Source organism: Brassica rapa, chromosome A06, assembly GCF_000309985.2.
Source record: "Brassica rapa cultivar Chiifu-401-42 chromosome A06, CAAS_Brap_v3.01, whole genome shotgun sequence".
Taxonomy (NCBI): Eukaryota; Viridiplantae; Streptophyta; class Magnoliopsida; order Brassicales; family Brassicaceae; genus Brassica; species Brassica rapa.
Genome location: NC_024800.2, coordinates 11,111,030 through 11,138,862, shown reverse-complemented (window position 1 = coordinate 11,138,862; position 27,833 = coordinate 11,111,030). Strand labels below are relative to the sequence as shown.

The following is a 27,833-nucleotide window of genomic DNA, read 5'->3' as shown; positions in this document are numbered from 1 at the left end:
TTCTTCCACAACTAAGGATCCTTTTTACTCTCTGCTTCCCATCACTAAACCAACTACAACATGTGTTCTACCATTGTGTCTTTCTCTTTGGCAATATACTCCAGAAACTTGCAGCTAAAACCCCATAATTATCAAACACCAAACCCATGTACTCATTCAGCTTCACGATTCCACACTTCTAAATCTAAAACAGTTGCTCTTCTCAAGCTATGACAGTAAGCTACTCCATATTCTGTCTTTAACGAGATAACATAATCGTAACCTTTCACATCTTGATTTTCGTTGAGACCATGTTGCTCTCACCACTATAGAGCTGAAAACAGTTTTGTCGGTTTGAGTGCTTGCGCTGATTCACTGAACAAGGATTTAAGGGCCGGCTCAATGGTATCACATGGGCCTTGGGGTAAATTGTTTTTTTTAATTTCCAAACTATTATTTTTCTTTAATTTCCAAACTATTATTTTTCTTTAAAAAATCAGATAGATATATGTTTTTTTCAAAATACCAAAAGTATTTTTTAAATAAATCTATGGAAATGAAAAAAATACTTTCATATAAAAAAATTTTGGTCCTCTTTTCTTATTTTTAATATAAAAATATATGTATTTTTTTAAAAAATCGAACCTTTATCTATTAAGAAACAGGGGGATAGGATTGGGCCCGGGACGGTCGCACCGCTCGCCCCTTATCTAAGCCGGCCCTGAAGGTGTTGAGCATCAAACATTTCTCTCACGAACTTAAAGGTCACACCTTTAGCCGTTACGACGTCTCTGTCTCTCGTCGTCAACATGAATAGGAGACTCTGATCTGATGAAAGCTTCGACCTTGAACTCCTTGCTTTTCTAAGATAGTTTGATGGAAACTTGAGATGGCTTAGACAGAGTGTGCAGAAGCTAGAAGAGTATAAGATAACCCATGAGAACCAACTAAAGCTCTGATACCATGAAGAGGTTTTAAGAACAAGATAGAGTTGTGTATTTAGGTCTTATTGAAACACAAAAGAGATAGGTCAAATGAGTCGTATTGTGATGCAAAACAGAAATAAAGGAGGAAGCTTTAGATTGCCTTCAAAATCAAAATGATTATAAACTGATATTTATAAAAGGAAAGGGAGACTGCACTTTACGGCAGCCAAGTTAAACCATTATAAAACCATAACACAACTGTTATATAACAAAACTATCTTGTTGAGAACCATAATATATGGGTCTTGGGCCTGACTTCATAGACGTGGACTTGTGCTCTAATACTAGGTTCAAGAATAGAAACCTTTTGCATCATAAGGACATACCTTAGGATTAGGTTTAACTATGCCTGACATTGATCTTGTTACCATGGGATGCTATTTCTGTTGAATAGGTTCTGGAACCGGAGCTAAGGAAGGAGAAGACACCTTTGGTGATCCAGTATGATTAGGATTTGAAGTTGTAAGAGGGGGAAAATAAGCCTCTGTGAATAATGGAGAGACAGCTTGATGAAGAACCTGAGTGTCTTTAGGAATGGAAACTTCTTCATTGGTAGATGATTTGTCCTGAGGTAAGAAACTCATTTGCCAAGCCTTAAGTAGTGGAGTGAGAACTAATGGATGACTTTGCTTGTAGGTATCCGCAAAAGGAAAGTCAGTCTCATCGAATAACACATGTCTAGGGATATAGACTCGTCCAGTAGGTGGGTAAAGACATTTGTACCCCTTGTACTTGTTGTTGTAGCCAGGGAATACATAGCGTAGCAACCTATGATCGAATTTGTTGACACCATAATCTCTTAGAGATGGATAGCAAGCACAACCAAACGTTCTTAGAAAGGTGTAGTTCAAGAGAGTGTCAAATAGCTTCTGATGGGGTGTTTGATGATTTGGCAGGGTTGAGGTTGGCAGAAGATTACTCAGAAATGCAGCTGTGAAGAAGGCTTCCATCCAATAATTCAACATCATTTTACTCTCGAACATCATAGATAGCCCCAACTCGGTGATATGGCGATGCTTCCTCTCAGCAAGACCATTCTGCTGAGGCATGTGAGGATATGAGACTTGTTGCTGAATCCCATCTTACTTAATTGTTAGGTACTTCTTACTTAAATAAAAGACATGTAAAAAGTACTCTATGTTATTTTCTCAAAAAAGTACTCTATGTTAGACCAAATATAAGTTTACGTATCTATCTAATTTATTAAAACCGAAGTACAATTAGTACTTAATCCTGACTTTTTTTAATATTTACAATTGATTGCCACTAACCTAGTATACAATCGTTTTATCTAATTATTAAGCCAACTACTTAAATTGAGAGAATCTATGAAATGAGATATTGGCTTTGTCTTCTCCAAATCTCAACTTCGGTGATCCGTGAAGGCTTTTCGAAGTGGCTCCTGGTCTCCCCGTCATCGACTCACTATGCTCTGCGACTGTGCTCACCTAGCCACCGTGGCTCTTCCTCCATGGCCTCCAGTCTCCATCTATGCCGCTTTGCTGCATGACGCGTCTGTATTCCACGACCCCTCCATTTAGTGTCTCTGTTCCCTCGTGGCCTTCGTCGTCATGGCCGTCGTCAAGCTCCAGATCCGGTGAAGAGAAAGCTCGATCCATTCCAATGGCTGGATTCTCCATATTTGCACTTAGGTCTCTCAAATTTCTGATTATTTTCAAATCAGACCAAGGTTTTGTAAATTGAGAAACATCCTTCTGAATCAACCCCAAATCTTTCAATTGTGTAATGTAGACCCAATGAGTATTTCTCTTTTGAATCTTGGTACCTGAATTTTTTGTTGTTTTCACTTTTTTCGAATACTTCTAAATTCATCGGAATAACCTCATGATTTTGCCCCAAACTTTTCAAGTGTGCACTTAAACCATATACTAGATTTTGACCCGCACTTTGTGCACTTAAACCATATACTAGATTTTGACCCGCGCTTAAAAGCGCGGGATTTTTTTGTTGATAAACTTATTGTTTGTTAGTTCACTAATAAGTTTAAAGCTACGTGTTCGGTTTCGATTCAGTTCTTTTTAGGGTTTTAGTTCGGTTTTGATTCGATTTTTGATTTTTGATTTTTGATTTTTTTATTCAAAAAATATAGAAACTATTTAGTTATTTATAAGTTTGAGTTTGGTTTCGGTTTATTTGTTTTGGTTTTTAATTTGTTTTAGATACCAATTTAAAAACCTGTTAAAATCTTGAGTTCAATTCGGTTCTGGTTTGGTTCTCGCTTTAAGGATAATCTTACATAATTCAGGTAAAAGTCATATTTTTATTTTTGGATGAAATATCAGAAAATTCAGATAAATTTAAATATTTCTTATAAGAATATTTGAGTGGTTCAGTTTTTTTAGTATTAATAATTCACATTTTTGAGTGATTCATATTTTTTTAGTATTAAGAATATCTATACTATTGAACAGATGAAAACATTTGTGATTGTTATAGCGGTTTTGCACCTTGCGTGGATGTGAAGTATTAACGAACCTATATTGGTTGAACTATTTTATTTAAGGGGAATTAGTTGAACCATTTTGTAAATATATTAAGGTAGACAAAATTTCACTGACCATATATTTTATACATCAGTATATGTATTTATTATTTTCAGGATTTAGAGCTTAGGATTATCCTTCCACATATATACACATTCAGGGACACTGCTCTAAGGTTGACAAATATATAACTGTAAATCATTTTAATATAAACTCCATGGACTATATGCAAATATAAAAATCAATATTGTTAAATTTGTATATTCAGTAGGTCTGATATGTGTCTGATATGTGTATTTTTAGTTCTACCAGTCAAAACTATGTGAAGTCGTGAACCATAAATTGTTAAAATCGTAAGTAAATATTTTCTGATTGCATAGTCTATATGTCATGTATTTAAATAATGATAGTCCACTCGTGAATCTCACAATGTTTTGTTTACATGAAAGAAATGAGTATTATTTATTATTAATTAATATATAGCTAATTATCTTTTAGGCTATATTGTAGATATGATCGACAAATATATAAGTATCACAGATGGCTTTGATTCATGTCACAAAAATTTAAAATATTTTATTTAAGGTAAATCTTAGAAAATTTAGGAAATCTAGTTATATCACCTATTAAATTGATTAAATTATTGTTAAAGAAATATATAGTAATATATTGTTATTATAAATTTAAGATAAGACCAAAATAGTAATAATCTAGTGAAAGAGTCTAACAACCTTTCATAAGTAGATTTTTCAAGACTGCTTCTCTTTTAATAGTATAGATGTAATTATGCAGACAAATGCAATCTAAATGATTAAAATGAGATAAAATTAGATTAAAAGTCATTAAAAATACTATATATCACATATTCATAAACACTACATATCTGTAGCCATTAAAGTGCACTAGAGCTTGACTCGTGTAAAATATATATTGCAATGTTCGACATTATCATGGTCCTCTCAGTTTCAGCCATGATACTGTCATCAAGAACAACTGCAAAGCCATTGTTATAAATAAAAGATGGCGTCTTCTGCACTATCATGCCTGAAACTAAGAGGCGTTTTGTTTCGTGCAGTGCTGTAAATTTCGAGGACCATGATCCACCATTCTGTTAGACCAACCAAAGGATCTTAACTTAAAGTCACACATCATTATTTTTGTTTGAACATTTAAAATTCATTTATTTATTTATTTTATGTTTTTTACGTCAAAAGGTCATTCTATTATTCAAACTTGAGGTGGTCTGGGTAACCAGACCGGAATATAATAACTAATAAAATATAACTCCCTATGGAAAGATTTAGCAGTCTTTAGCTAAAAAGTCTGAAATCTGATTGCGCGCTCGTGGAACATGAATGATATTGAAGTCTGGGAAGCATATCTGTAGCGTCTCTATCCTCTCCAATTCTGTCGCAAAACTTGGCCAAGCATGAGGTTCCTCTATCATTGCAATCAGCTCCTTGTAGTCTGACCCAAAGCTCTGACATGTTGAATGTTGAAGCATATTCTCCATTGCCCATCGCAGTGCTTCTACTTCCAAATGCAAGGCTGATTCGCGTCGAGTGCAATTTGCGTAAGAGCATCACAGATGAATATGGTAGAGGTCGTTTACCGTATTAAATGTTTTAGTTAATGATTTTTTTTTGCTTATAACTTTGATTATCAGTTCTATGTGATATTTGAAATATTTGTTTTATTTATTTAAGACTTGATGTATTATTTTGCTTTTGTTTATGATAAAAAAAATGTTGTTAAATTTATTACTAATTAAATATAATATTTTGAATCTATATTTTATTTAGTTAAAATACAATGTTAGAAATTTAAATCTACATTTTATTTATTTAGAATACAATTTTACAAATTTAAACTACATTTTATTTATTTAAAATACAATTTTACAAATTTAAATCTACAGTTTATTTATTTAAAATACAATTTTACAAATTTAAACTACATTTTATTTATTTAAAATACAATTTTACAAATTCATAAAATTAATAAAATTAAAATATGAAATAAATGAAAATTGCGTCTACGGCAACTAAACGAACATAACTAAATCTACTTTCTGCGGCTACGGCAATGTTCTGCGTCTTCGAAATGAACAACAAGCTGCGGCTGCGACTGCAAAACGAACAACAACCAAACGAACAGCCGCAGACTCAGCCGCAGCCGCAGCCGCAGGAACCTGCGGGAACCAAACGAACAGCACTACTGAAATATTATTAAAGTTAAGTTGTTTGTTGTTACTTGTTAGCATATAACTAGGATGTAACTAATTAAAGATAACAATTGGATTTCATTTATGTTTCAGTTAGCCGAAAGTGTGCCAGTAGCTGAAAGTGATCTCAAGTGTAATTTTAAACTCAATAAGTGTCCTAGAATGTAAAACTTTCTAATATATACTTCAACTGCGAAAGAAGGGATAACAACCGGGACAAATTAGCTCCACGGCTACTAAAGGTTAATTATATCTCCTCCATTCACATTAGTTCCATGCAAAAAATAATCGCCGCATCTTTGCTTAAAAAGGAGTATAAAAATACAACCACACCAATCCACCGCAGCCAAGAAACGCCACAGCTTGACCGGAATTGTATAAGTCTACAACCATCAAAGCCAGCTTGAACTTTTGAATTTTGTATAGACTTTTGTTTTTGTTATACAAAAATTGAACATAACTTTTTTGGAAAAATATGTAAATAATTTTTAGTTATAAATATATATATATATATATCTCTCATTTTAATTTTTATTTACTCTAAATTAATTTTTTTTAAATGAACCTTTTTGTAATAAATGTTTTTATGCGGTGAAACACTGGAGAGTAAGGGGGTGTATTCAATCGAAAGTTTTAGGTGATTTGTATTAAAAATGATAAATTCACTGTTATTCAAACATGAATTTTAAAAACTCATTTAAAATCCACTGTTATTGAACTTAACATTTCGTAGAGTACTCTAAAATCCACTGTTATAGAAAATATTTTAAGTTGTGGAGTTTTAAAGTTTTAAGGTGATTTTAGGGTGTTTGGATGGAGTTTCTTAGTTAAAAAAAATTAAAACTCAAATCTCATGGTTTTAGATTATATTTACCTAAATTTCTGCAACTTATTAAAATCATCTAAAACTCTATTAAAAGTCAAATCACCTCAAAAGTGAATACATCCCCTAAGAATTGAACTAAGTTGTTTGAACTGCAACTAATTTTTCTGTAATAGTCAGTTGACCTTATAAAAACTATGAACCGATAAATAATGAAACAGAGTTAGAACCACTAGACCACTTCAGTCTTCAGCGCGATCTAGTTCTTTAAGAGTTCTCTACGTTGGAGTTCGTCTCAAAGACAGAAACCACACCTTGCTAATATCAAAGTATGAAAAGGAAACTGAAATCATAAATCCAGCACACATCAATATAAGATAATTCCTCAAAGTGAGTCTATAAGAACATCCCCATCAGTTCATATCTTTACGTGAATATTAAAATAAAAATTATTAATATTTTAATAGTATAATTATCTAATTAAATTTTAGTTTTTATAAAAAACAGAACCAGTTGCGCATCAACACATGTAAGAGAAGTATCTAAAAGGTATCTCCAAATTCTTTTTCAGAGAAATTATTGACCTTCTTTTTCCTATTTTACTATTTTTTTATCAAAAAAAAAATTAGTAGCTAGTCTCTCAATCTTAGTTTCTATCTTTTCTAAAACAAAATGTTGAAATAATTGGTAGAGTTCTATTATTGGAAGTGCTCTAAGACCATCTTCATGTATTTCTCTATTTTTTATTCTATAATAGAGGAATTTTATAACAGAGATGAGTTCCTCTCCAACGTATTCTTTTATTTTTTTTTTCTTTAAAAAATATTATTACAAGATTCCTTTTATTTTTACAATTAACATATTTTACTTATAAATGTTAAAAATTAATCCATTCATTGCAATTTTTGATTTTTTTTCATAAAATTGCAATATTGTTTAAACTAAACATTTTATTCGAAAAAGACTTAATACACAATATAAATTTAATAATTATCAATATGAAAACTCTATGTGGAATTTTTAATAATTAATTTTATTTTATTTTAATTACATATAAACTTCAAATATCATTTGTTTAATAAAAATTTTCCTTTTAAAGAAAATAATAGTATTTTTTATTTATGTTTATTATAATTGTGAAATTTTATGAATCATTATGTAAACAAAACAATTGTTGTGTTATATGTAAAAAGAAAATGTATTTTTCCATGGACATGTATTTTAGTTATAATCTCAAAAAGTCAAAAGACTATTTTGTAAATAAGTATGCCTTTATTATAGAGGAATGTTATTTTTTTCTCTAAAAATTGAGGTAAAAATAATAATTGCTATTTTAGGTAAAAAATAGAGGTAGATTGGAGTAGATTTAACTCTATTATAGAGTATAGAGACAAACAATAGAATAGTGTTGGAGATGCTCTAAGAACATCTATAATAAGGAGTCTCTCAACCTTAGTTTCTAGGTGATATTAAATTAGTAATTTAAGTTGATTTTGTTTTGTATTAAAATAAATGACTTAAAACTCTAACTATACCACTAAAATAAAGACATGTGTAAAAAGGTTTCTCAGATTCATTTAAAAGTTTTTTTAGAAAACAATTCTATCATTTTACCTCTTTTCTCCTGTTTTTAATCTTTAAATAAAATTTTATCTTAAAATTGTGCTAGTTAAAAAAGGTTAAGGGGGTGTTATTGGTTAGTGGATTTAAAGTTAACTCTTTAGGATTTATAATGTACTGTTATTCAATAATGCATTTTAAATATTTTATCAAAATCTTGTGTTATTAGTTATTGTATTTAAAATATCTTTGTTAAAAGATTTTGAAATCTAGTGTTATTGGTTGTTGTATTTAGAGTCTCTTCATTAAAAGAATTTTAAATCCATTGTTATTCAATTAAAGATTTAAATGAAAGATTTAAAATCTTGTGTTATTCATGTTTTGATAAAATTTTACAATTCATTTGATTTGAAATATTTTGAATGGATTTAGATAGCATTCTATGTGTAAAATATATAAGTCAAAATCTAACCTATTACCTCGTGATTTTATAGAACTCTATCTAAACCAAGACTCGTGAAAACATATGACTTGATGAACACCACTCATCTAGTGGCAAAAAACTTCACTTTGAACCAGATTCTATGTATCTAGAAAATTTATACCAATTTTTGTTATAAAGTTCGCGTCTCCTATTGTGTTAATTCTGTATTTTTCATTTGATCAAACCCTAGAAAATAGCTTTCATCATTTGACCAAACCCAGATTTCCTTTGCATTATCAAATTCAGATTTTTTTCTTACGGTACTTCACAATGCTTAGATCATCCTTTCATTTTTCATAATGATAAATAAAATAGTGTTTCCACTTTGTATTATGGTGATTTTATAATAATATTGTTTTTTGCACCTACATACAACGTTAGATGAGATTCAAGAGAAGAATGTACGAATGATAGATATATAAATAACTTTTATTTTATATTTTTATAATTTGAGAGTTTGGAATTACAATTCATAGAATCCTCTTAAAATGAATTATAGTTCTGTTATAATGAATATATAAATGCATTGACAGATTTAAAGTATCTAAACAAATCATATATTGAAAATGAATAAATAAAAAATTAAAATCTAACCTATTTGAAATCTAATAGAGTTGATTTCAACTTATATAACCAATAACACCACCTAAATGACACCAGGGTTTCTCAATAGGAGTTTTCATAGAGAGAAGGTTCTCTCATTTCTACCCGCTCTCTAATCATTTTATTTTTAACACTATTCTGTCGAAAGAATTTAATATTTTGTAACCGACTTGGGTATGGATCTTTTAACCTGGACCCAAAAACCCGAACTAATCGATCTAAAAATACCCGACTCGGAATCAGACCGGATAATTACAAGTAGGGCTGGGCAAATAAACCGAACCCAAAAATCCGAACCAAACCCGATCCGATAAAAATGAATCTGGACCGATCTGAACCCGATATAAATACCGAATGGATCTTGTTTTATGGTATTTTGGGTTATGGGTATTATCCGAACCGAACCTGAAAATAAATGGATATCCGATAGAACCCGAAACATTCAAAATGCCAAAAAAAACTTGTACCAAACATGATCTCAATTCCTGATATGTAGCCAAAATACACTAAGATATTAATAAACATCTACAATAACTATCTACTACATGAAGGTTGATGGTTGAAAGTGGCGGTTGAAGCTTGAAATTTTTAGATTTTGGTTTTATTTTCATTGAATAATTTTTTTCATTTCGTGAGAACTTAATTTTTCGTTTTATGATTTCATTTATTGGTTTTCTTTCTATCAATAACAATATATACCTTTCATTTGACTTTGAATGATCATGTTTGATGTTTTTTCTTATTTTTGAATCGAATTTACTTATGTTTTAGTTACAAAATAGGTATAAATCAAGTACTTTAAACCCGAAGAACCGATTTTACTTATGTTTTGGTTACAAAATAGGTATAAATCAAGTACTTTAAAACCGAAGAATCGGTTGGAACCCAAAACCCGAAAGTACACCGGGTTGTTCCGGTTCTTTGAAGATTTATTATCCCTGATCCGAACCCGATAAAACCCGAACCGGTCCCGAACCGGATTTTTATATAATCCGAATGGAGCTGATTTTGATAAACCCGAAAAACTGAGACCCGATTGGACAAAACCGAAACCTGATTGGGACCCCGAATGCCCATGCCTATTTACAAGTATCATTTGGATCTAAATTATTTTTGCCCGAAAGAACCGGAATCGAAAGGAACTGATCCGTATAGACCCGGACGCAAAAAGAACCGATCCGAATAGACCCGACCCGATAAGTACCGATTTGTATCCGACTTAAAAACATGTATATCTAAAACTATTTTGTTTTGTGTTCTATTTTATATATATTATTTTATGATATAGTTGAAATATCTTGTGTTAACAACATTTGTTATTATTTTTTAACATTTTAAGTAATATGAAGCTTTAAAATGTAAAATTTAGAGTTTCAAAATGTTTTATTTTAATTATTAATAGTTTCATTTAAGTTATTTTGTAAAATTTTAGATTATATGACAAATGTCAACTAAATTTGATGGAATTGGTATGTCATGTCCTTTTCAGATCCTAAATATTTGATATAGACCCGAAAAATTACTGGTATTTTATGGGTACTTTAATTATAGATCTGAACCGCTCCGAATCCGAACCGAAAATTTCTAAGTATTTATTGAATCTAAATATTTAAGATCCGAAAGATCCGGATCCGAAAGAAATCGGTTCAAACCCGACCCGAAGACCTGAACGTGCATGCCACTTCTTAGTTTATAATATTGAGAAACTTGGAGAAATGTGTGGTGTGTGATAGGCAAAGTCCACCATTGACATTTAATTTATGTTTTCTTATTGACATTATACAGAAAGGGAAACTTCCAAGAAAAATTTCCTGTTACAGGTGTGCTTGTGAACTTTGTCGACATAATTGTTATATATTTTGACATTTGCAGAAAAAGAACAGTGCATGCATATGCCCATAAAGCTACCTTCATCATTAAGTGGATTTCAACTAGAAAAGTTAATCCACTTTGATGAAATACATTTATAACCTTCTCTCTTCTGCCCATTCTCTATTTTATTAGTCCATAATTTTCATAACTTAGCCGAAGTTGTATGTAAATAAAAATGATAGGGTACAATATTTGAAATAACAAAGCGGTATGATGAATTAGCCACTATAGAAGCCACATCCGTGAAGTGATCATAAAACATCATTTAGAATTAGTGCCATGACTTTGACAAGCATGAATCAGATCGGCACTTACTTATATTCTAACTTAATTTAAATTGATTACTAAAGTATGCATAGATATGTATACTTTGTCAACATGATAAAACAATTGCAGTATTTTTCTCTCTCGCTATTGTCTGCTTAGCTATCTTCCATTATAGTGCCTGCCATTAGAGATTTAATAGTAAACATAAGCAAAATTTGATATTCAGATAGTTTTGCTTTACTGGACATACTGTGAGTTCGATTTATATTGTGTATAAATTTGATAATCATAAAGTTGGATGAAAATGAGGAGATTAAGAAAGTCATAGACCAGTAAATTCCATAGATTAAACAATTATTATCCACTATATGACGATAATATTATGAATTCACTATTTAAATAAAGTATTTAATTAACTGTGGTTTAATTTCATCTTGGCGAGATTACATAAAGATTGAATGAGAGAGGTTAAGTTCAGGTGAAAATATGTACTAAGAAGTTATATACTATTGAATAAAATTTTGTTTCTTGCAATTCTATCACCGATTACAAAAAAAAGGAGAAAAATTCTATCACCGATATAATATTGTCCAATAGTCTAACTCATCGCACAATTAAGACTTTTTTAGCGCAGACCCCTTAGATTACCAAATTAAAATCTCTGCGATGAAGTCATACATGCGGGTAGGCGGCGGTATGTTCGAAAATAATAACAGTTACACAAAGTTTCCCTTCGCACTGACTCCACCAGTGAGTCAATGACTAATGGTAAACGACACGCGTAGTTGAGTAGCCATGCCCATTGGGTACCACAATCCCACCACTTTAATCATGTCTCCAGATATTTCTAATTGATCATAATTAAACGGGGAGAAACTTTCCCAAAGCTATCTGCATATATATATATATCTAAACTACTATTAAAAATGAAATACAATTAAATATCTGCTATATATATGTATAACATTTCAGTATTTCAACGAGCATAAACTTTCCCAAAACTCTATATACTTTTATAGAAGTCGTACTCTCTATACACTTTAAACTTTGTATTTCAGATTACAAGCAACAAAAGCACCTCCAGATAGAATCAAAACTATGAAATATCGTGTAATAAGATTAAACATTCAAACATTGAAGCCCCTTTTCAAGAAAAAAAACAAAAAAAAAACATTCAAACATTGAAATTAGTAGTTTCACTTATGTATGGTCGAGTAATTTTTGGACGAAGAAAACATTCTATTTCGTGATAGGAGAAGTGACATTAGTCATTAATCATACACCAGGAGTTAACCAGAGTGATATAAACAGTGAAGAAAAATATGAGCTTGACTCTTCTTGGCTACGGTTCATTAAAACAGCTTTTTGGGGTAAAACGTAATTAATTTTTTGGTAAAATGTCATTAAAACACTTTGTTGTTGAGGAACATGTGATCGAGTATATATACACTAATACACATACATTTCTATTATACTGTGACTATAATTAGTATTTTATACTATCTTAAAACCATAACAACTGCAATAAACATGAAAAATTAATGAATATTGAATGGTATTTAGGTCTTTGATCTAAAAAACCATGGAAAGTGAAAACGTGTCCAAAACTTGTTTTTTTCATATTTGATTTCACCAATTTTAATTTAATAATTAAAAAGGCTATATCCGACATGAAAATTGTATATATATTGCGGAAACTGGAAGAAGAGAAGAAACCAATACAAAGATAAAACTCATAGCAAACTGTGGGGGAAAAAAGAGAGACAAACCGACGACAAAGGGTTTACTATACTATATTGATTTTGTCATAAATCATTATCCTCAAATGGCCAACAAAGCTAGCTTCCATCTACTCATGATCTTCTGCTTAACTCTATCTCAGTTTTTTTTCTTCTTCCCTACCAATGCTTCGAGTAAGATCGTCGTCTCTTTATTCTTTTCTTTTATGTTATAAATATGTTCATCAAATGATTTAACAACAAAGATATACTACTGGTTGGTTCTCGAGTATATATGGTATATTGCTGAATATATATATATATATATATATCTTTCTTGTGTACTTATGTAGGATATGGGAGTTTGATGGAGAGGCCTGATCAAATTTTCCTACCTCAACAAGATACAATACTGGTTTGTTCTCAAAAAGCTTATAATTAGCTTCAAAAACTAATCCCCTTTTAAAAAAAAAAATACTAATCCCTTTGCTGTTGTTTTGTTAGGACGTGAAAAAGGACGTGGAGGAAAGGGTGACGATGGAGTTAAATGATTATCCAGGCTCCGGTGCCAACAACCGGCACTTGCCACGTGGAAGAGGATGCATCGATTGCTGATAAAATTTAAAGAAGAATTAAAACGTGATACAAAAAAAAAACGATTAACGTCGGAAATCTTGACGGGAAAAACTTAATTATAATCGATAAATTTATGTAGCTTACGTCTGAATTACTGTTTACTGACTATTAATTCAGTTAGTTAACATCGAGGTACATACGTGGCCAGTTTAATACTATCGGAGGCCCTTGGACAAAAAAATACATTCTGAGGCCCTATATCTAATTAGTTTTAAATATTATGTTTCTAAAAGTTTTTAACTCGAGTATTTAACATTTAGACCCAAAAAAAAAAAGAAAAGAAGCTCGAGTATCGCATCAAATATTTATGCTGGATTTCTTAGCTAGAAAATTTTGTAATTTTGTGCTTTTAATGCTGTCTATATCTAAGCCAATCATGTTAATGGAAATAATCAAGACATCCAATGGTATACAATAATTTTCTTTAGATTTTATTTTAAAATAGAGTAATTTTGTAGAGTAATGTTATTTTTTTATTCTATATTTAGAGTAAAAACAACATCCTCTATATATTAGTTCTGGAACATTACAACATGATTCGTAGCCACATTTCGTTACGAGGATGATTCTTAGAATTCTTTAAAAATAAGTTGGTTAATATAAACATATATTATGTTTTTATTAAACTAACTATCAAATTAATTAATAATATACAAAATAATATTTTTTATTTCCTTAAATAAAAGCTACGGGTTTACCTAATATGATTAAGATATATATGACAATTAATGATTATGAATTATACATATTGGATAATATATAATTTTTGCATCCTCTCTCTTTTTGTTTAATTTATATTATTAAAGAAATAAAACAAGTACATTAAGCATAAAATAAAACAAAAAGATTTTTTCTGATATGTTATATTTTGAATTTTTTTTAAATGACTATAAATTACTAAAAAGGATAAAAGTCTCACACTGAAAATTTTGTGATCAATGGTTTAACTTTTTTTTGTTCAATCAAGATACAAATGATCATATATCATAGGGGTGAGCGTTCGGATACCCGTACGAATTCATATCGGGTATTTAAGATTTTCAGGTATTTCAGTATAAAGGTATATAAACCGTTTGGGTATTTCTACACTTCGTGTCAAGTTCAGGTATTTTATGTTCAAGTTCAGATATTCTAGGTAAGTTCAGATATTTAAATTTTGAAAAATAAATAAATTAATCATTCATTGTTTAAGTTTTTTGTATTTAAAATATATTTTTAACTTAACAGGTTTTCTAAATTTTAAAAGATTAAACTATTAATAGGTTTGAAGATAAAACTTTAAAAATAGAAAGGCACTAATTTAGTTGTTGTTTTGAAATTTTAGATGCAACTTTTGTTAATGCAAGAAACAAGAGCTTGATATGTATTTTAAATGAGCACCAAATAATTTTATCCATAATTATATGTATACTAGGATAAGATCCGCGCCTTGCGCGGGATTAAGTTATTATTTTTATTATATTTTGGAGAATGAAACAATAGTTTGGCTTCATTTGGATTATGGGTGTTCAATGCGGATATCGGGTTGGTTTCGGTTCGGTTCGATTTTTTTCGGTATTTGGTTAGTAAAATATAATTACTATTCTAAATCCATATTTACTTTGACTTTAATCTTTCACATACTATTGAAAGATTTCAACTGGACGACTAAATTGATCAGCCAATCTTGTTGCTTTAAATCATTAGTGTTTATATATATATATATATATATATATATATTATTAGTTTGAATATTTATTAAATAAAAATTCATATGTGTTATATTTTATGATCATTTGTAACTTATTATAACAAAAAAATAATCTATTGATCACAAAATTTTCAGAGTGGGAATATTCAAATTTTTATAATATAAAATTCAAAAAAAAAGAACTAAGATACCAAAATATAACATATAAGAAAAAATATAAATGTTTTTATTATATATTTAATGTGATTTTTTAATATCTTTCAATAATATAAAATTAAAAAAAAAGAACTAAGATACCAAAATTGTTATCAAATATTTATTATTCATAATACTTAATTTTCATATATACGTTAATCATATTAGGTAATTTCGTACCTTCTAATTAAAGAAAGTGCAAAAAAATTTTTGGTAGATTATTTATCAATTCGATAGTTAGTTTAATAAAAAATATAATGTAAGTCAAGATGGACCAACCTATTTTTCTAAGAATAGTATATTTTATATAGTCATTTATTAAATGAGAATTTATAATCATACAGTTCTATGATCATTCATATCATTTTATAACTGAATATTTAAATCATCGATAACAAAATTTTCAATGTGAAATCTTTAATAAGTTTATAATTTATAAATGTTTTTGAAAATTCATTGAAAGCTTTAATATTAAAATATTTATGTAATCTTATGGTATATAGTATAATCTATATATATATATATATGTTTTATTATTAAATGATATTTTTTACTCATATGGTTTTAAAATAATGTGTATCTTCTTATAATATTAAATAAAAGTTCATATTAATACAATTTTATGATCATTTGTAACTTATTATGACAAAAAAAATAATCTATTGATCACAAAATTTTCAGAGTGGGTTCAAATTTCTAATAATTTATAGACGTTTTAAAAAATTCAAAATATAACATATAAGAAAAATTATAAATGTTTTTATTATATATTTAATGTGATTTTTAAATATATTTTAATAATATAAAATTAAAAAAAGAACTAAGATACAAAAATTGTTATCAAATATTTATTATTCATTATTATTAATTTTCACATATACGTTAATCATATTAGGTAATTTCGTAGTTTTTATTTAAGGAAAGTGCAAAACATTTTTTGGTACGTTATTTATCAATTCGATAGTTAGTTTAATAAAAAGTGTAATATAAGTTAAGATGAACCAACCTATTTTTCTAGGAATAGTATATTTTGTATAGTTATTTATTAAATAAGAATTTATAATCATACGGTTCTATGATCGTTCATATCATTTTATAACAAAATATTTAAATCATCGATAACAAAATTTTCAATCTGAAATCTTTAATAAGTTTATAATTTATAAATGTTCTTGAAAATTCATTGAAAGTTTTAATATTAAAATATTTATGTAATCTTATGGTATATAGTATTTAATATATATATATATATTATTTTATTATTAAATGATATTTTTTACTCATATGGTTTTAAAATCATGTGTATCTTCTTATAATAAAAATGTTAAACCATTGATCATTAATTTTTAACATAATAATTTTAATAGTTTTAGTCATTTATTGTCGTTTTTAAAAATTCAAAATATAACATATACGAAAAAATCTAAATTTTATTTTTATAGATAATTTGATTGTTTAATTTATTTTAATAATATAAAATTAAACAAAAAAATGATGGAGGAGATATACATTGTTATCAAATCTTTATTATTAAAATCATTAATTGTCATATATATATATTAGTCATTTATGGTAATTCCGTAGGTTTTATTTAAGGAAAGAAAATATCATATCATATCATTATATCATATAGTTTGACCAACTTATGTATCTAACAACATATAAAAATCGAATGTGGACCTACTTATTTTTCAATTGAATGTAATTGACTACCTAATTGAGTGCCACCTATGCATTGGGGCCTCTTTTAATTAATACAAAATTGAGGTTACATCTTTTCAAATGTTCCTCAATTAATATATAAGGGATTATCTAATTTTGAGCAATCTGCATCATTGATATAAATATTTTGAATATAATAAGAGAATTAAACTAGAAATATAGGGCTAAGTACACTTATGTTTGGTTATCTTCAGATATCCATTCGGGTTTAAATATTACCAGTTCGGGTTCGAATATTACCCGTTTGGGTAGGCCTGGGCATTTTACCCGGACCCGAAGACCCGACCCGAAACCGACCCGGAAAAATCCGGTTCGGGTAGGAACCGACCCGATCAAATTACCCTATCGGGTCTTGTTGCAGAGGACCCGCGGGTCTTGGACCCGACCCGACCCAAACCCGAAACCGATGGGTACCCGAATTAATAATGTAAATTAAATAAAATGCTTCTAGGGAGAATCGAAGACGGGTTATTTGTCTAGAGAACATGGGGATCAACCACTAGGAGACAACGAATTGTTGTTGTATCTCGCATAGTTTAGTATATATACACATTTTAATATAATAAAAACACAAATTTTGAATAAAATTTTGAATATTTTCGGATATATAAATATTTTCAGATATTGTTTTGTATTTTTAGATCTTTTTTAGATCGAACCCGACCCGAAACCGAACCGAATCCGAACCGATAAATTCTAATTACCCGAATGGGTCTAACTATCTAAGACCCGACCCGATCCGGACCCGGCACGACCCGGACCGACCCGGAACCGAAAATTTGAAATTACCCTATCGGGTCCTAAACTCTTAGACCCGAAAGATCCGGACCCGAAAGGACCCGACCCGAACCCGACCCGACGACCTGAATGCCCAGGCCTACGTTTGGGTTCAGATATCCAATCTCTCTGAATTCAATAACCGTTCGGGTATTTTGCTACTTCGGTTCAGATTTTTAGATCAGATTCAGATACAGATTCATGTATTAGATAAAATGCCAAGCCCTAATAAATCGTATGAATATGAATCTCATTAATAAATATTCCTATTATATATAGACATATTAATATCATTTGAAATAAATTATTCATTTATAAAATATAAAAATATGTTAATTTTAAAATTTGCAGTGAAAAATTATTGAGATCTTAATATTTTAATTTTGAAATTTGTATTCAAAAATCTCACATTAAATTTTTTATAATTAATGGTTTAAATTTTTGTTAGAGAAAATATACAAATGTTAAAAAATCATACGAGTAGAAAGGGTCAATAATATATATTTATATTAAAATATACTATGTATCTATGTTAATATCATTAAAGTTTAATTTATATCATATAAAGCAAATAAAATGAATATTTTGATTTATTTACCAAAAATGTGATTGTAAATTAACAAAATGTATTGGTCTTGATTTATGTACTTATTCTAATGTATATACTTTTATGTATACAAATTATTTTTATTTTTAATATGTGGTTTCTAATATCTTATTTGATCTTGACAATCCCATAAACACACTTCTTCAAATCAAATTCATTTTTAATATTGGAAGCACCATATATATTATTTCATTCAGATTAAATAATTTAGTCTTAATTTTTATTCTTAAAAAGCTTTTAATGAAATATCATGACAAGATTCCAATTACTTCCTTTTGAATTTGTTCGAAGAATGAGAGATTTGATCATTCGACTAATATTTGTTTCTCCCTAATACCATATCTAGCTGTTATAATTATAAGAATGAAATATTTGAACTATTTATTAATAAGTTTTCTGGTTTATCATTTAATAAATCAAATTATTTTTATTTTATACATAGTTAAAATATACTAGAATGGGAAAGTATTATATATATTATCTGTATATTTATAAGTAATTAAACCTTAAAAGCATATGCTAATAAAATAAGTAATTTGTTTTGCTATTTTAGAATTAGATGATTTTTAGATTGGACTGGTGAATATATACTAGACATACATTTATATTTCGAGTATGCACTTATATTCTATAACAGCTTGATATATTAGATTTGAACACTAACCTGTTAATAGAGTTTGCCGATGATTTTCTTCAAAATTTTGATTCATATATATGTATTTGGAGTGGAACTAATTTTTACAGATGTCTATATTTTTTAATTGACACTTATGTAATTCACCAAATTTATTAAAAAGTTTAAAAATAATTAAATTAATATTAATGAAACAGGGACGATAATGAAAGCATAATTTTATAGAGGTAGAAAATGAAATCACTTATGGAGGGTCAATAGTAAAAATATCGAGAGCAGAAAATCTAATCCCCTTTAGTCATTATACAATCGATGTTGTCTATTTGGTTTTGGTAATTTGTGTCAGCCGCAAAACTTAATTTCCTTTTGTGCATATGAAGTCTTAAAAATAATTAAAATGAGTTGTAATACGTTAACTCTTCAACAATGATGATACATTTAAGAAACCAAATTTCATATTCGTCATTTTACATTCTATAAAGATTATAGTGTTGCAAAATATTAAAGCCAATTAATGAACAAACATTATTATAAAACTCAGTCCGCGCATGCGTGCGGGTTATCATCTAGTTATTATATATTTCACTCTATTATAAAGTGAACCATAGGAAAAAATCTAGTTGTATAATATAGTCATTTTATTTTATTTTAGTCATTTTATGCCCTAAGACATCTTGACTCAATAACATTATTTTAGTATCAAAATCACATTATTTTAGTGTGATTTTAACACGAAAAAAATTCATCTCTAATTTAACTTTAAAACACTATTGTAGCGTGATTTTGACATTAAACTTTTTCAACCCATCACTACAAATTAAACTATCTATCTAGTGCCAACACTATTTAGTGGAAGAAAAGATTTTTTTTTCTTCTTCTATGAATTTCTGTGGTTTATTCCAGAGATCGAGTTCTTCGTTTAATGCTATATGATATTATAATCTAGGATCCAGTAAAATCTTTTAAAATATGTACATATTTAAAAAGTTATATTTTAATAGCTTGATAAATTTGATTATTTTAATAGCTTAACAAATTTGATTATTAGAATATTCTAAGGAATGCTAAAAGTATTACATACCTTATTTCAAATTTTTATAAAAAAATGAATTGATCAACAAAAAATTATCTTATAAAGGTGAACATCGATCAAGAATATAACAACAAAATAATTAGAAATGCCAAAAAAGAACATTTATACTTTAGCAAAAAAAAAAAAAAAAAAAGCTAACGGTTACTTGAGGAAATAACGGAAGCTGCATTTGTATTTGAAGTCATAGTGAGGTTTTGGCTGCCTGTCCAACGCATCACGAGTACGTTATGAGCATGACTCAAGCAGTGCTGGCTCTAGGGGATGGCAAACATGGCATATGCCATGGATCCATCTTAGAATTAACTGATAAAAAAGGTTCATATTTATATCTGTTTCTTAATTACAACAAGGGTCCAAAATATTATGTTTAACCAATTATAATACATTAAAAATAAGTTTGTCCAAAAGTCCAATATAGTTTAAGCCGGCACTCGACTCAAGAGCGTGTTTGTCATCAACGTTAAGACGTTACATCAAATTAATGAATGAGAAACCCTATATCTAAAATGGACGATTGATGGCTGATTAAAAGATTTATTTTATTAGTTTAATCTATTTTATATAAAGAAAAAACTAATATTTACTAGTATTTATATATTTAGATATTAAAATAAATATACTCTTTAAACCTAATATCTTTGTTTTTTAGAAAATAAAAATCTAATCTTAATAAAATTTATATAAGTGTAAATAAATTTAAATTTAATAGCTAAAATAAATTACAAATAATTGGTTTAATGGTTTTAACTTTTAAACCAATAAATTTAGAAATTAATTATATTTAGTATTGATTTAAATTATTATTTTATAACTGTGTATGGCGCAGAAAGCCTGCTAATCATTTTATATATAATTTAGTTAAAAATATAATTATTTAGCCATTAGGAAATAGAGATGTTATAAAAAAAGCAAAATTTAAATGAAGAAATTTTGATCACGATCTTTGCAAAAAAAAAAAGGACTGAGAGAAAGAAGAGAGGGTCAAGTGTTTACGCTGCGTTTTGTGGGGGTGGGGGTGTCGTACGGACACAACTAAAAGACGCGCTGTAGATTTCGCATCACCTCTTGGCGGAGCCAACGAGACACCCCAACCCAACACAACACTCAGAGATCTGATATAATAACAACTCTTAAAAACTTTTCTCACTTATTCTTTTTATTTATTTTATACTAGATTTTGACCCGCCCTTTCAAGGGCGGACATATTTTTTATTTTATTTTTTAAGAGTTGTTATTATATCAAAGGTATATAGATTCTCAATCTCTCTCTCTTTTCTGCCTCTTTCATTTGATATTACGATTAGATTGCAGATTGTATTGGAACATATATCATCTCTATAGCTGGATCCCCCCCATTCTATAGATCTGAATCTTTTTTCTTAGGTATTTATTCTTTCTTTCTTTCTACATCGTCACCAACCTACCTACCTAATCTCATCTGTCTCTCACTCACTCACTCAAACCCTCGAAAGCCTGCGAAGACAACTCTTGAAGCGTCTCTATCTCTCTCGTCTTGAGCTTTCCTCAAAGGTATATAGATTCTCAATCTCTCTCTCTTTTCTGCCTCTTTCATTTGATATTACGATTAGATTGCAGATTGTATTGGAACATATATCATCTCTATAGCTGGATCCCCCCCATTCTATAGATCTGAATCTTTTTTCTTAGAACTGACTCTCAATCTTATTGGTTTTATAGATTAGATTAGTTTCTGCCTTGTTTGCTTAGTATTGCTCTCTGTAAATATTTGTGAAAACAGATGGCAGCAGCTTCTTCGATTTCAATTGGATCAACCGTTCCCAGAGCCTCCTCCTCCTCCTCCTCCTCCTCCTTACCGCAGTCAAGGGCACAAGCTGTCAACTTCAACTACTCCCTCCCTCGTTTCACCGCTCTGAGGTCATCCACTCTCCTCTCTGGACCAGATTCCTCTTCTTTCGCCAAGTCTCTCCGCGGCTCCGTAACGAAACCTCAATCAACAGACACGAAGCCCTACGGATTGAACATCAACGCTTCGTACAAAGTGGCGGTCCTCGGTGCTGCCGGAGGGATCGGCCAGCCTCTGTCCCTTCTCATCAAAATGTCTCCTCTCGTCTCCACCCTCCACCTCTACGATATCGCCAACGTCAAGGGAGTCGCCGCTGATCTGAGCCACTGCAACACTCCCTCTCAGGTCCGTGATTTCACCGGACCGGCTGAGCTGGCCGATTGTTTGAAAGATGTCAACGTCGTTGTCATCCCCGCTGGTGTGCCGAGAAAGCCCGGTATGACCCGTGACGATCTCTTCAACATCAACGCCGGTATAGTGAAGACGCTTGTTGAGGCTGTCGCTGGTAACTGTCCTAACGCCTTCATCCACATCATCAGCAACCCTGTTAACTCCACCGTCCCCATTGCTGCTGAGGTGTTGAGGAAGAAAGGTGTCTATGATCCCAAGAAGCTCTTTGGCGTCACCACTTTGGATGTTGTGAGGGCGAACACCTTTGTTTCTCAGAAAAAGAACTTGAAGCTCATCGATGTTGATGTTCCGGTCATCGGTGGCCACGCTGGAATCACCATTCTGCCTCTTTTGTCGAAGACCAAGCCTTCGGTCAGCTTCACTGACGAAGAGATCGAGAAACTCACTGTGAGGATTCAGAACGCTGGAACCGAGGTGGTGGATGCTAAGGCGGGTGCTGGCTCGGCTACTTTGTCGATGGCGTATGCCGCAGCGAGATTTGTGGAGTCGTCTCTTCGTGCTCTTGACGGAGATGGAGATGTTTACGAGTGCTCTTTCGTGGACTCTACTCTCACTGATCTTCCTTTCTTTGCATCACGGATCAAGATTGGGAGGAACGGAGTTGAAGCTGTGATTGAGTCTGACCTCCAAGGGCTGACTGAGTATGAGCACAAGGCGTTAGAAGCTCTTAAGCCTGAACTGAAAGCTAGCATCGAAAAGGGTGTTGCATTCGCAAACAAACCTGCTAACTAATGTCTTTGATCTCATCTGAGAGAAACATTTCGAGAGGATAACAGTTTCCTTCTCATCATTTTGAGTTTTGTTTTGTTTTTTGTTGCATCGGCGAGACATTTCTGGTTGTAGAATAAAGAATGTATTGGCTTCTTCGGTTCTGAAGATGTTGGATACATGACATTGAAGCAGATTTTATGATTCATCACACCAAATATCATTACATTAGCTAGACATATTTAATGAAGAGAACAGGGAAGGTCTCTAACGATCATACACGAACTTTACGATGTTGTGACAGTCAAACACAAGCTAGTAGATTCTTGGTCACTCTAATGGTTGGTTGTTCCTGGTGGAGTCGCTATGGTGTGTCAACGCTGTGACCCTTATCTTCTTGTGAATCAAGATTGTGCTGTTCCGATGTGATTTTCGCCACATAACTCGTAATATTCAGCTGCTGCTTGATCTCGGCCAGCAATTTATAGATTTCTTACGCTGATGCTAAACTTTCTGTAAGCTTATGACGCTACAAGAAACCGGTAAGCGATCCCAATTTTAAACCGGATCGGTTTGTTGCATTCATACAAACACCTGTCCTCACTTTCTTTCTTACGTAATAAATTAATCCGCCAAATTAGCCAAAGAGGAAAAGGTCAAAAGTCAAAACAGTTTTGTAGTAAGAAATCAGGGAACGTCTCTAGAATATTCAACTTATTAAAAGCTATTACATACAACTTGGGTCCAATTTGCCCACTCTATTGAAAAAAGAAGCAAAATAAATTATTTTAATGTAAAAAAAAAAAAAAAAAAAATTATTTTAATGTCACATTATTTCTTTTCAGCCGTTGAATGGACCAATTATTTAATTACTTAATCTGATTTCAGTGAATCATATAAAGTGATCTGATTTCAAAAACAAAAAAAAAAAAATTTGATTTCAGACATTGGTCCAAAAAAAAAATCTAATTTCAGTGAATCTTAAATTAAAAATGGAATGAGAATCCGTAAATAAATGATTACAGACATAAATGTAAAAACAATTTCAACCAAATGACTTCCGTCACCGTTTGGTTAAATTGAGGAGAGATGAGAAATTAATTAACAAGGCGCTTTTCTTTTTCTTAACTAGCCGTTTAACAGACGTTATCACAGATGAAGCTCCAAAGCTCCGGCTCGTACATACCGAACCTCTTTTCAATACACGTATGATAAAGATCTTTTATACATACACACGCGCTCCCATAATATATTTACCTTGATTCTGATTTTCTTTTTCCTGACCGAACACGGAAACAAAACACGAAGTTTAAGAGTTTCATTTGAGGCTAAAGGTTCCAGATTTCTAAAGAATTTTTTTTTTTTTTTTTTTAATTTTGGGTTCCAGAATCATTTCTAGGTAATGTTGATTTCTCTCGATTATTATATCTCCCCTGTACTTGTATTATTTATTGTGCGATTTGATTTTCATTTGTAGAATATTAGGGTTTCATTATTGTAGATCGAATCGTTTAATCTCTCTTTCTTTGTTTTCAGAATTTGAGGCTTTTTTATTATTATTTTTTGTTTAATAAGCATCGGAGCTTCTTGTTACAGATCAAGAACCATTGGTGTTGAAGGAAGTTTAAAGATGTCGGATCATTTGAGTTTATGTACCGATCGTCTGATAACGGCTGAGAGCTTGGAGTCAGAAAAGGATTCTGGAGAAAGTTCCAGGCCTCAAGGCAAAGATGTGGCTTCTTCTTCGTCTGGGGATGAAGCTGAAGATGCTAGGAAGTACTATGCTGTTGTTGCAGAAGAGGAACCGCTTCTCCAAGCTGTTGAGTGCCGTATTTGCCAGGAGGAGGATATCACTAACAACTTGGAGACTCCTTGTGCTTGCAATGGCAGTTTGAAGGTATTAAAAACAATTCCACTTTCTTTTTTATAAGTTCAATTTTGCTTCTTTGTTTCTGACTTTCACGACTTCGTAGTATGCCCACCGCAAGTGTGTTCAGCGTTGGTGTAATGAGAAAGGCGACATAATCTGCGAAATATGCCACCAGGTAATCATTAATCTGCTAAATCTTTGTGTCAGTGTAAAGATGTAGGTTGCAAATTAGATTTAACTTTGGGTTGATGAAAATGAATCAATTTCAATATGTCAAATCCAAGTTGATATTAAGCTTTGATGAAGCAACGAAATCCACTTTATAAGGTTCCATATTGTGCTTTAACTACAAGGGATTACCAATTACCACTTGTAAACAGCTCTCTCTTTTGTTTTGTTTTGTTTGAACAGCCTTATCAATCTGGATATACAGCACCTCCACCTCCTCCTCCTGATGAAACTATAATTCACATTGGGTGAGTTAGTGGTTTGTTTATTGGTTAAACAATTACAAGGATAATATATTGTTTATTGATTACCTCCTTCATCCTTTATCCCTCATTTCTCTTGACTTGTTGTTTCTGTGATACTGTAGTGACGACTGGGAGAATGGAGTTCACTTGGACTTGAGCGACCCGCGCATTCTAGCAATGGCTGCAGCAGAGCGCCATTTCTTGGAAGCTGACTATGACGAGTACTCTGAATCTAACTCAAGCGGTGCTGCCTTCTGTCGCTCTGCTGCTCTCATCGTAAGCTCCCACTTCTCTTTTGTTGATGTTTCTCCAATCATCTCTTTTTTTTTTTTAACTGTGACGCGCTCCATCTGGTTATGGCAGCTGATGGCACTTTTACTGTTAAGAGATGCACTAAACCTCACAACTAACCCAGATGACGAGGACGACCCCACTGCCTTCTTCTCTGTATGAACATCTCTTTACTTCATACCACTTCTCTTTTTGTGTATCTTTGTTAATCACTTGATTGATTCTTTTCTCTGTTTCTCTCTGTGGTTTCAACACAACAGCTTTTCCTTCTTCGTGCTGCTGGTTTTCTCCTCCCATGTTACATCATGGCATGGGCCATCGGTATTCTTCAGCGCCGGAGGCAAAGACAGGTGTATATGAGCATGACAAATGCTCTGTATAACTCTTTTTAACATTGTTAAAAAAAAAAGAAAAGCCTAATCTAATCCTGATTTTGTTTCTGATAATATCAGGAAGCAGCGGCTCTAGCTGCTGCGGAAGTTGCCTTCATGATACACGGTGGTATGCCTCAACGCAGGGGACTACACTTTGCTGTAGCACAAGAGCAGCCGCCGCCAACATCCAACCCAACACCAGTCTGATCTTTCTCCCATCGATGATTCTCCGGTAAGACTATTAATACCAAAACAAAAAAGCCTGAACTTGGTTGTAAGAACTTCCACCTACTTATGCTGCTTCTTCTTCACATGTTTTATCATTTTACTCAGTATGTTTATGTTCTCTGAATCTGTTAAGATGTTACTTCTCTACTACCAAATGTTGTCAAAGCTCTCAAGGCATCTTATGTACAGTCTTATTATTGTTATTATTTTTCTGCAAGACAGAGAAAAACAACAAGTAAATAAGTTTTTGATTAAATGAACCACACGCGAGATTCAGTTAAATATTTGCGAACTCCTTGGCATCTTCCTCTTATCTTCCGAACCTTGAACTGTCAAGACTGCACCCTTTGGCGATCTTGAGACGAGCTTCATGCGTATCAGAGTCTTTAACGTCTTCATCAGGCTCCTCCCTTGGGCAACGCCGAACTTGGATCTCCCCTGTTACGCATCGATGAACGCTTTCTGCTTAATTCTTTCGAGATTTCCTTCTCCAAGACGTTTGCCTTTTTTTTTTCTTTTTTTTTTTGAGTTCATATTATCCTGATATTGCCTCTATAAATAGGCTATTTCTGTAATCTACTGATTGATCAAACAGATAAATCAAATCATCTTCTATCATCCAAATTCACAAAGAAGAAAGCTTCAGAGATGGCCACCAAAGTGTATATCGTGTCCCCCCCCCCCGAGGGTTGCGGAATTTATGTAATCTTGGGTCTGAATATTTATAAATGATGTAAAGGGATGGAGATTTTCGTATTAATAGTCAAGAATAAACAAACTCGGTCAATTACAAGAACTAAAGATGCTCGCTAAACAAATATCTTTCTATTTTATGGTTTGAGGTCGTTTGGGCCGAGCTTGCCTAGTGATCGAGGTCGTCCAAGATTTTGTCTGTGATGAAGAGGCGATGCTTTCCTTTTTTGTACTTTCTGTACTTTTTTGAGCGTCCTTTCAATGATTCTGACGTCTTCTATTTATGATGATGTACGTTTTGTCTTCTAACGAAATTATCAATTGTTGCTTAACGGGGTCGGGCCTGATTTTGGGCTTAGTTCTTAATGGGCATGTGCTAAGTTCATCTCCAACAATTGTTCCCCCACAGTTCGCCAAGTGTTGAATCTTGGTGAATTCTTCTGGAATCTTCTGTCTGAGAAAATCTAGTCGGGTTCGGGAATTGTTAGGAAATAGAACAACACATTTTTCCTTTTATATAAGTGATGGTTGGGTCTCTTATTTTTTGTTCTTGTCCCCCATTTGGAAGTAAAGTAAAAATTTTTTT

At 31.3% G+C, this 27,833-nt stretch overlaps 3 protein-coding genes and 1 long non-coding RNA gene across 5 annotated transcripts; 3 read left to right on the top strand and 1 right to left on the bottom strand.

The window, feature by feature from the left end:
- On the bottom strand, positions 1-11,055 carry LOC117134587. Its single transcript, XR_004458777.1, has 3 exons — positions 11,045-11,055; positions 290-296; positions 1-107 (listed from the first exon to the last, which is right to left on the bottom strand). It is a non-coding gene; the product is annotated as an uncharacterized LOC117134587 (long non-coding RNA).
- A 1,796-nt stretch (positions 11,056-12,851) lies between these two features.
- On the top strand, positions 12,852-14,061 carry LOC103873234. The gene is made up of 3 exons (XM_009151656.3): positions 12,852-13,215; positions 13,374-13,435; positions 13,525-14,061. The coding sequence occupies exons 1-3, from the start codon at positions 13,128-13,130 to the stop codon at positions 13,633-13,635; spliced, it is 261 nt and encodes an 86-aa protein (XP_009149904.1). The 5' UTR covers positions 12,852-13,127; the 3' UTR covers positions 13,636-14,061.
- A 7,583-nt stretch (positions 14,062-21,644) lies between these two features.
- On the top strand, positions 21,645-23,536 carry LOC103873232 (malate dehydrogenase, chloroplastic). The gene is made up of 2 exons (XM_009151655.3): positions 21,645-21,904; positions 22,134-23,536. The coding sequence occupies exon 2, from the start codon at positions 22,134-22,136 to the stop codon at positions 23,340-23,342; it is 1,209 nt and encodes a 402-aa protein (XP_009149903.2). The 5' UTR covers positions 21,645-21,904; the 3' UTR covers positions 23,343-23,536.
- Positions 23,537-24,466: 930 nt separating this feature from the next.
- Positions 24,467-26,810, top strand: LOC103873230. Of its 2 annotated transcripts, none has more exons than XM_018659900.2 (8): positions 24,467-24,652; positions 24,915-25,215; positions 25,292-25,363; positions 25,600-25,664; positions 25,784-25,937; positions 26,025-26,108; positions 26,213-26,302; positions 26,405-26,810. In XM_018659900.2, the coding sequence occupies exons 2-8, from the start codon at positions 24,949-24,951 to the stop codon at positions 26,531-26,533; spliced, it is 861 nt and encodes a 286-aa protein (XP_018515416.1). In that variant the 5' UTR covers positions 24,467-24,652; positions 24,915-24,948; the 3' UTR covers positions 26,534-26,810. The 2 variants fall into 2 exon arrangements, with proteins under 2 accessions (XP_018515416.1, XP_009149902.1); XM_009151654.3 differs by having other exon boundaries at positions 24,477-24,717.
- The last annotated feature ends 1,023 nt before the right edge of the window (positions 26,811-27,833 follow it).

Coding starts and splice junctions, on each gene's coding strand:
- LOC103873234 (XM_009151656.3), top strand. CDS start 13,128: ATGGCCAACAAAGCTAGCTTCCATCTACTCATGATCTTCTGCTTAACT. Junction 13,216..13,373: donor CTTCCCTACCAATGCTTCGA/GTAAGATCGTCG, acceptor GTACTTATGTAG/GATATGGGAGTTTGATGGAG. Junction 13,436..13,524: donor CTCAACAAGATACAATACTG/GTTTGTTCTCAA, acceptor TTGTTTTGTTAG/GACGTGAAAAAGGACGTGGA.
- LOC103873232 (XM_009151655.3), top strand. CDS start 22,134: ATGGCAGCAGCTTCTTCGATTTCAATTGGATCAACCGTTCCCAGAGCC.
- LOC103873230 (XM_018659900.2), top strand. CDS start 24,949: ATGTCGGATCATTTGAGTTTATGTACCGATCGTCTGATAACGGCTGAG. Junction 25,665..25,783: donor GAAACTATAATTCACATTGG/GTGAGTTAGTGG, acceptor GTGATACTGTAG/TGACGACTGGGAGAATGGAG. Junction 26,109..26,212: donor ACCCCACTGCCTTCTTCTCT/GTATGAACATCT, acceptor TCAACACAACAG/CTTTTCCTTCTTCGTGCTGC.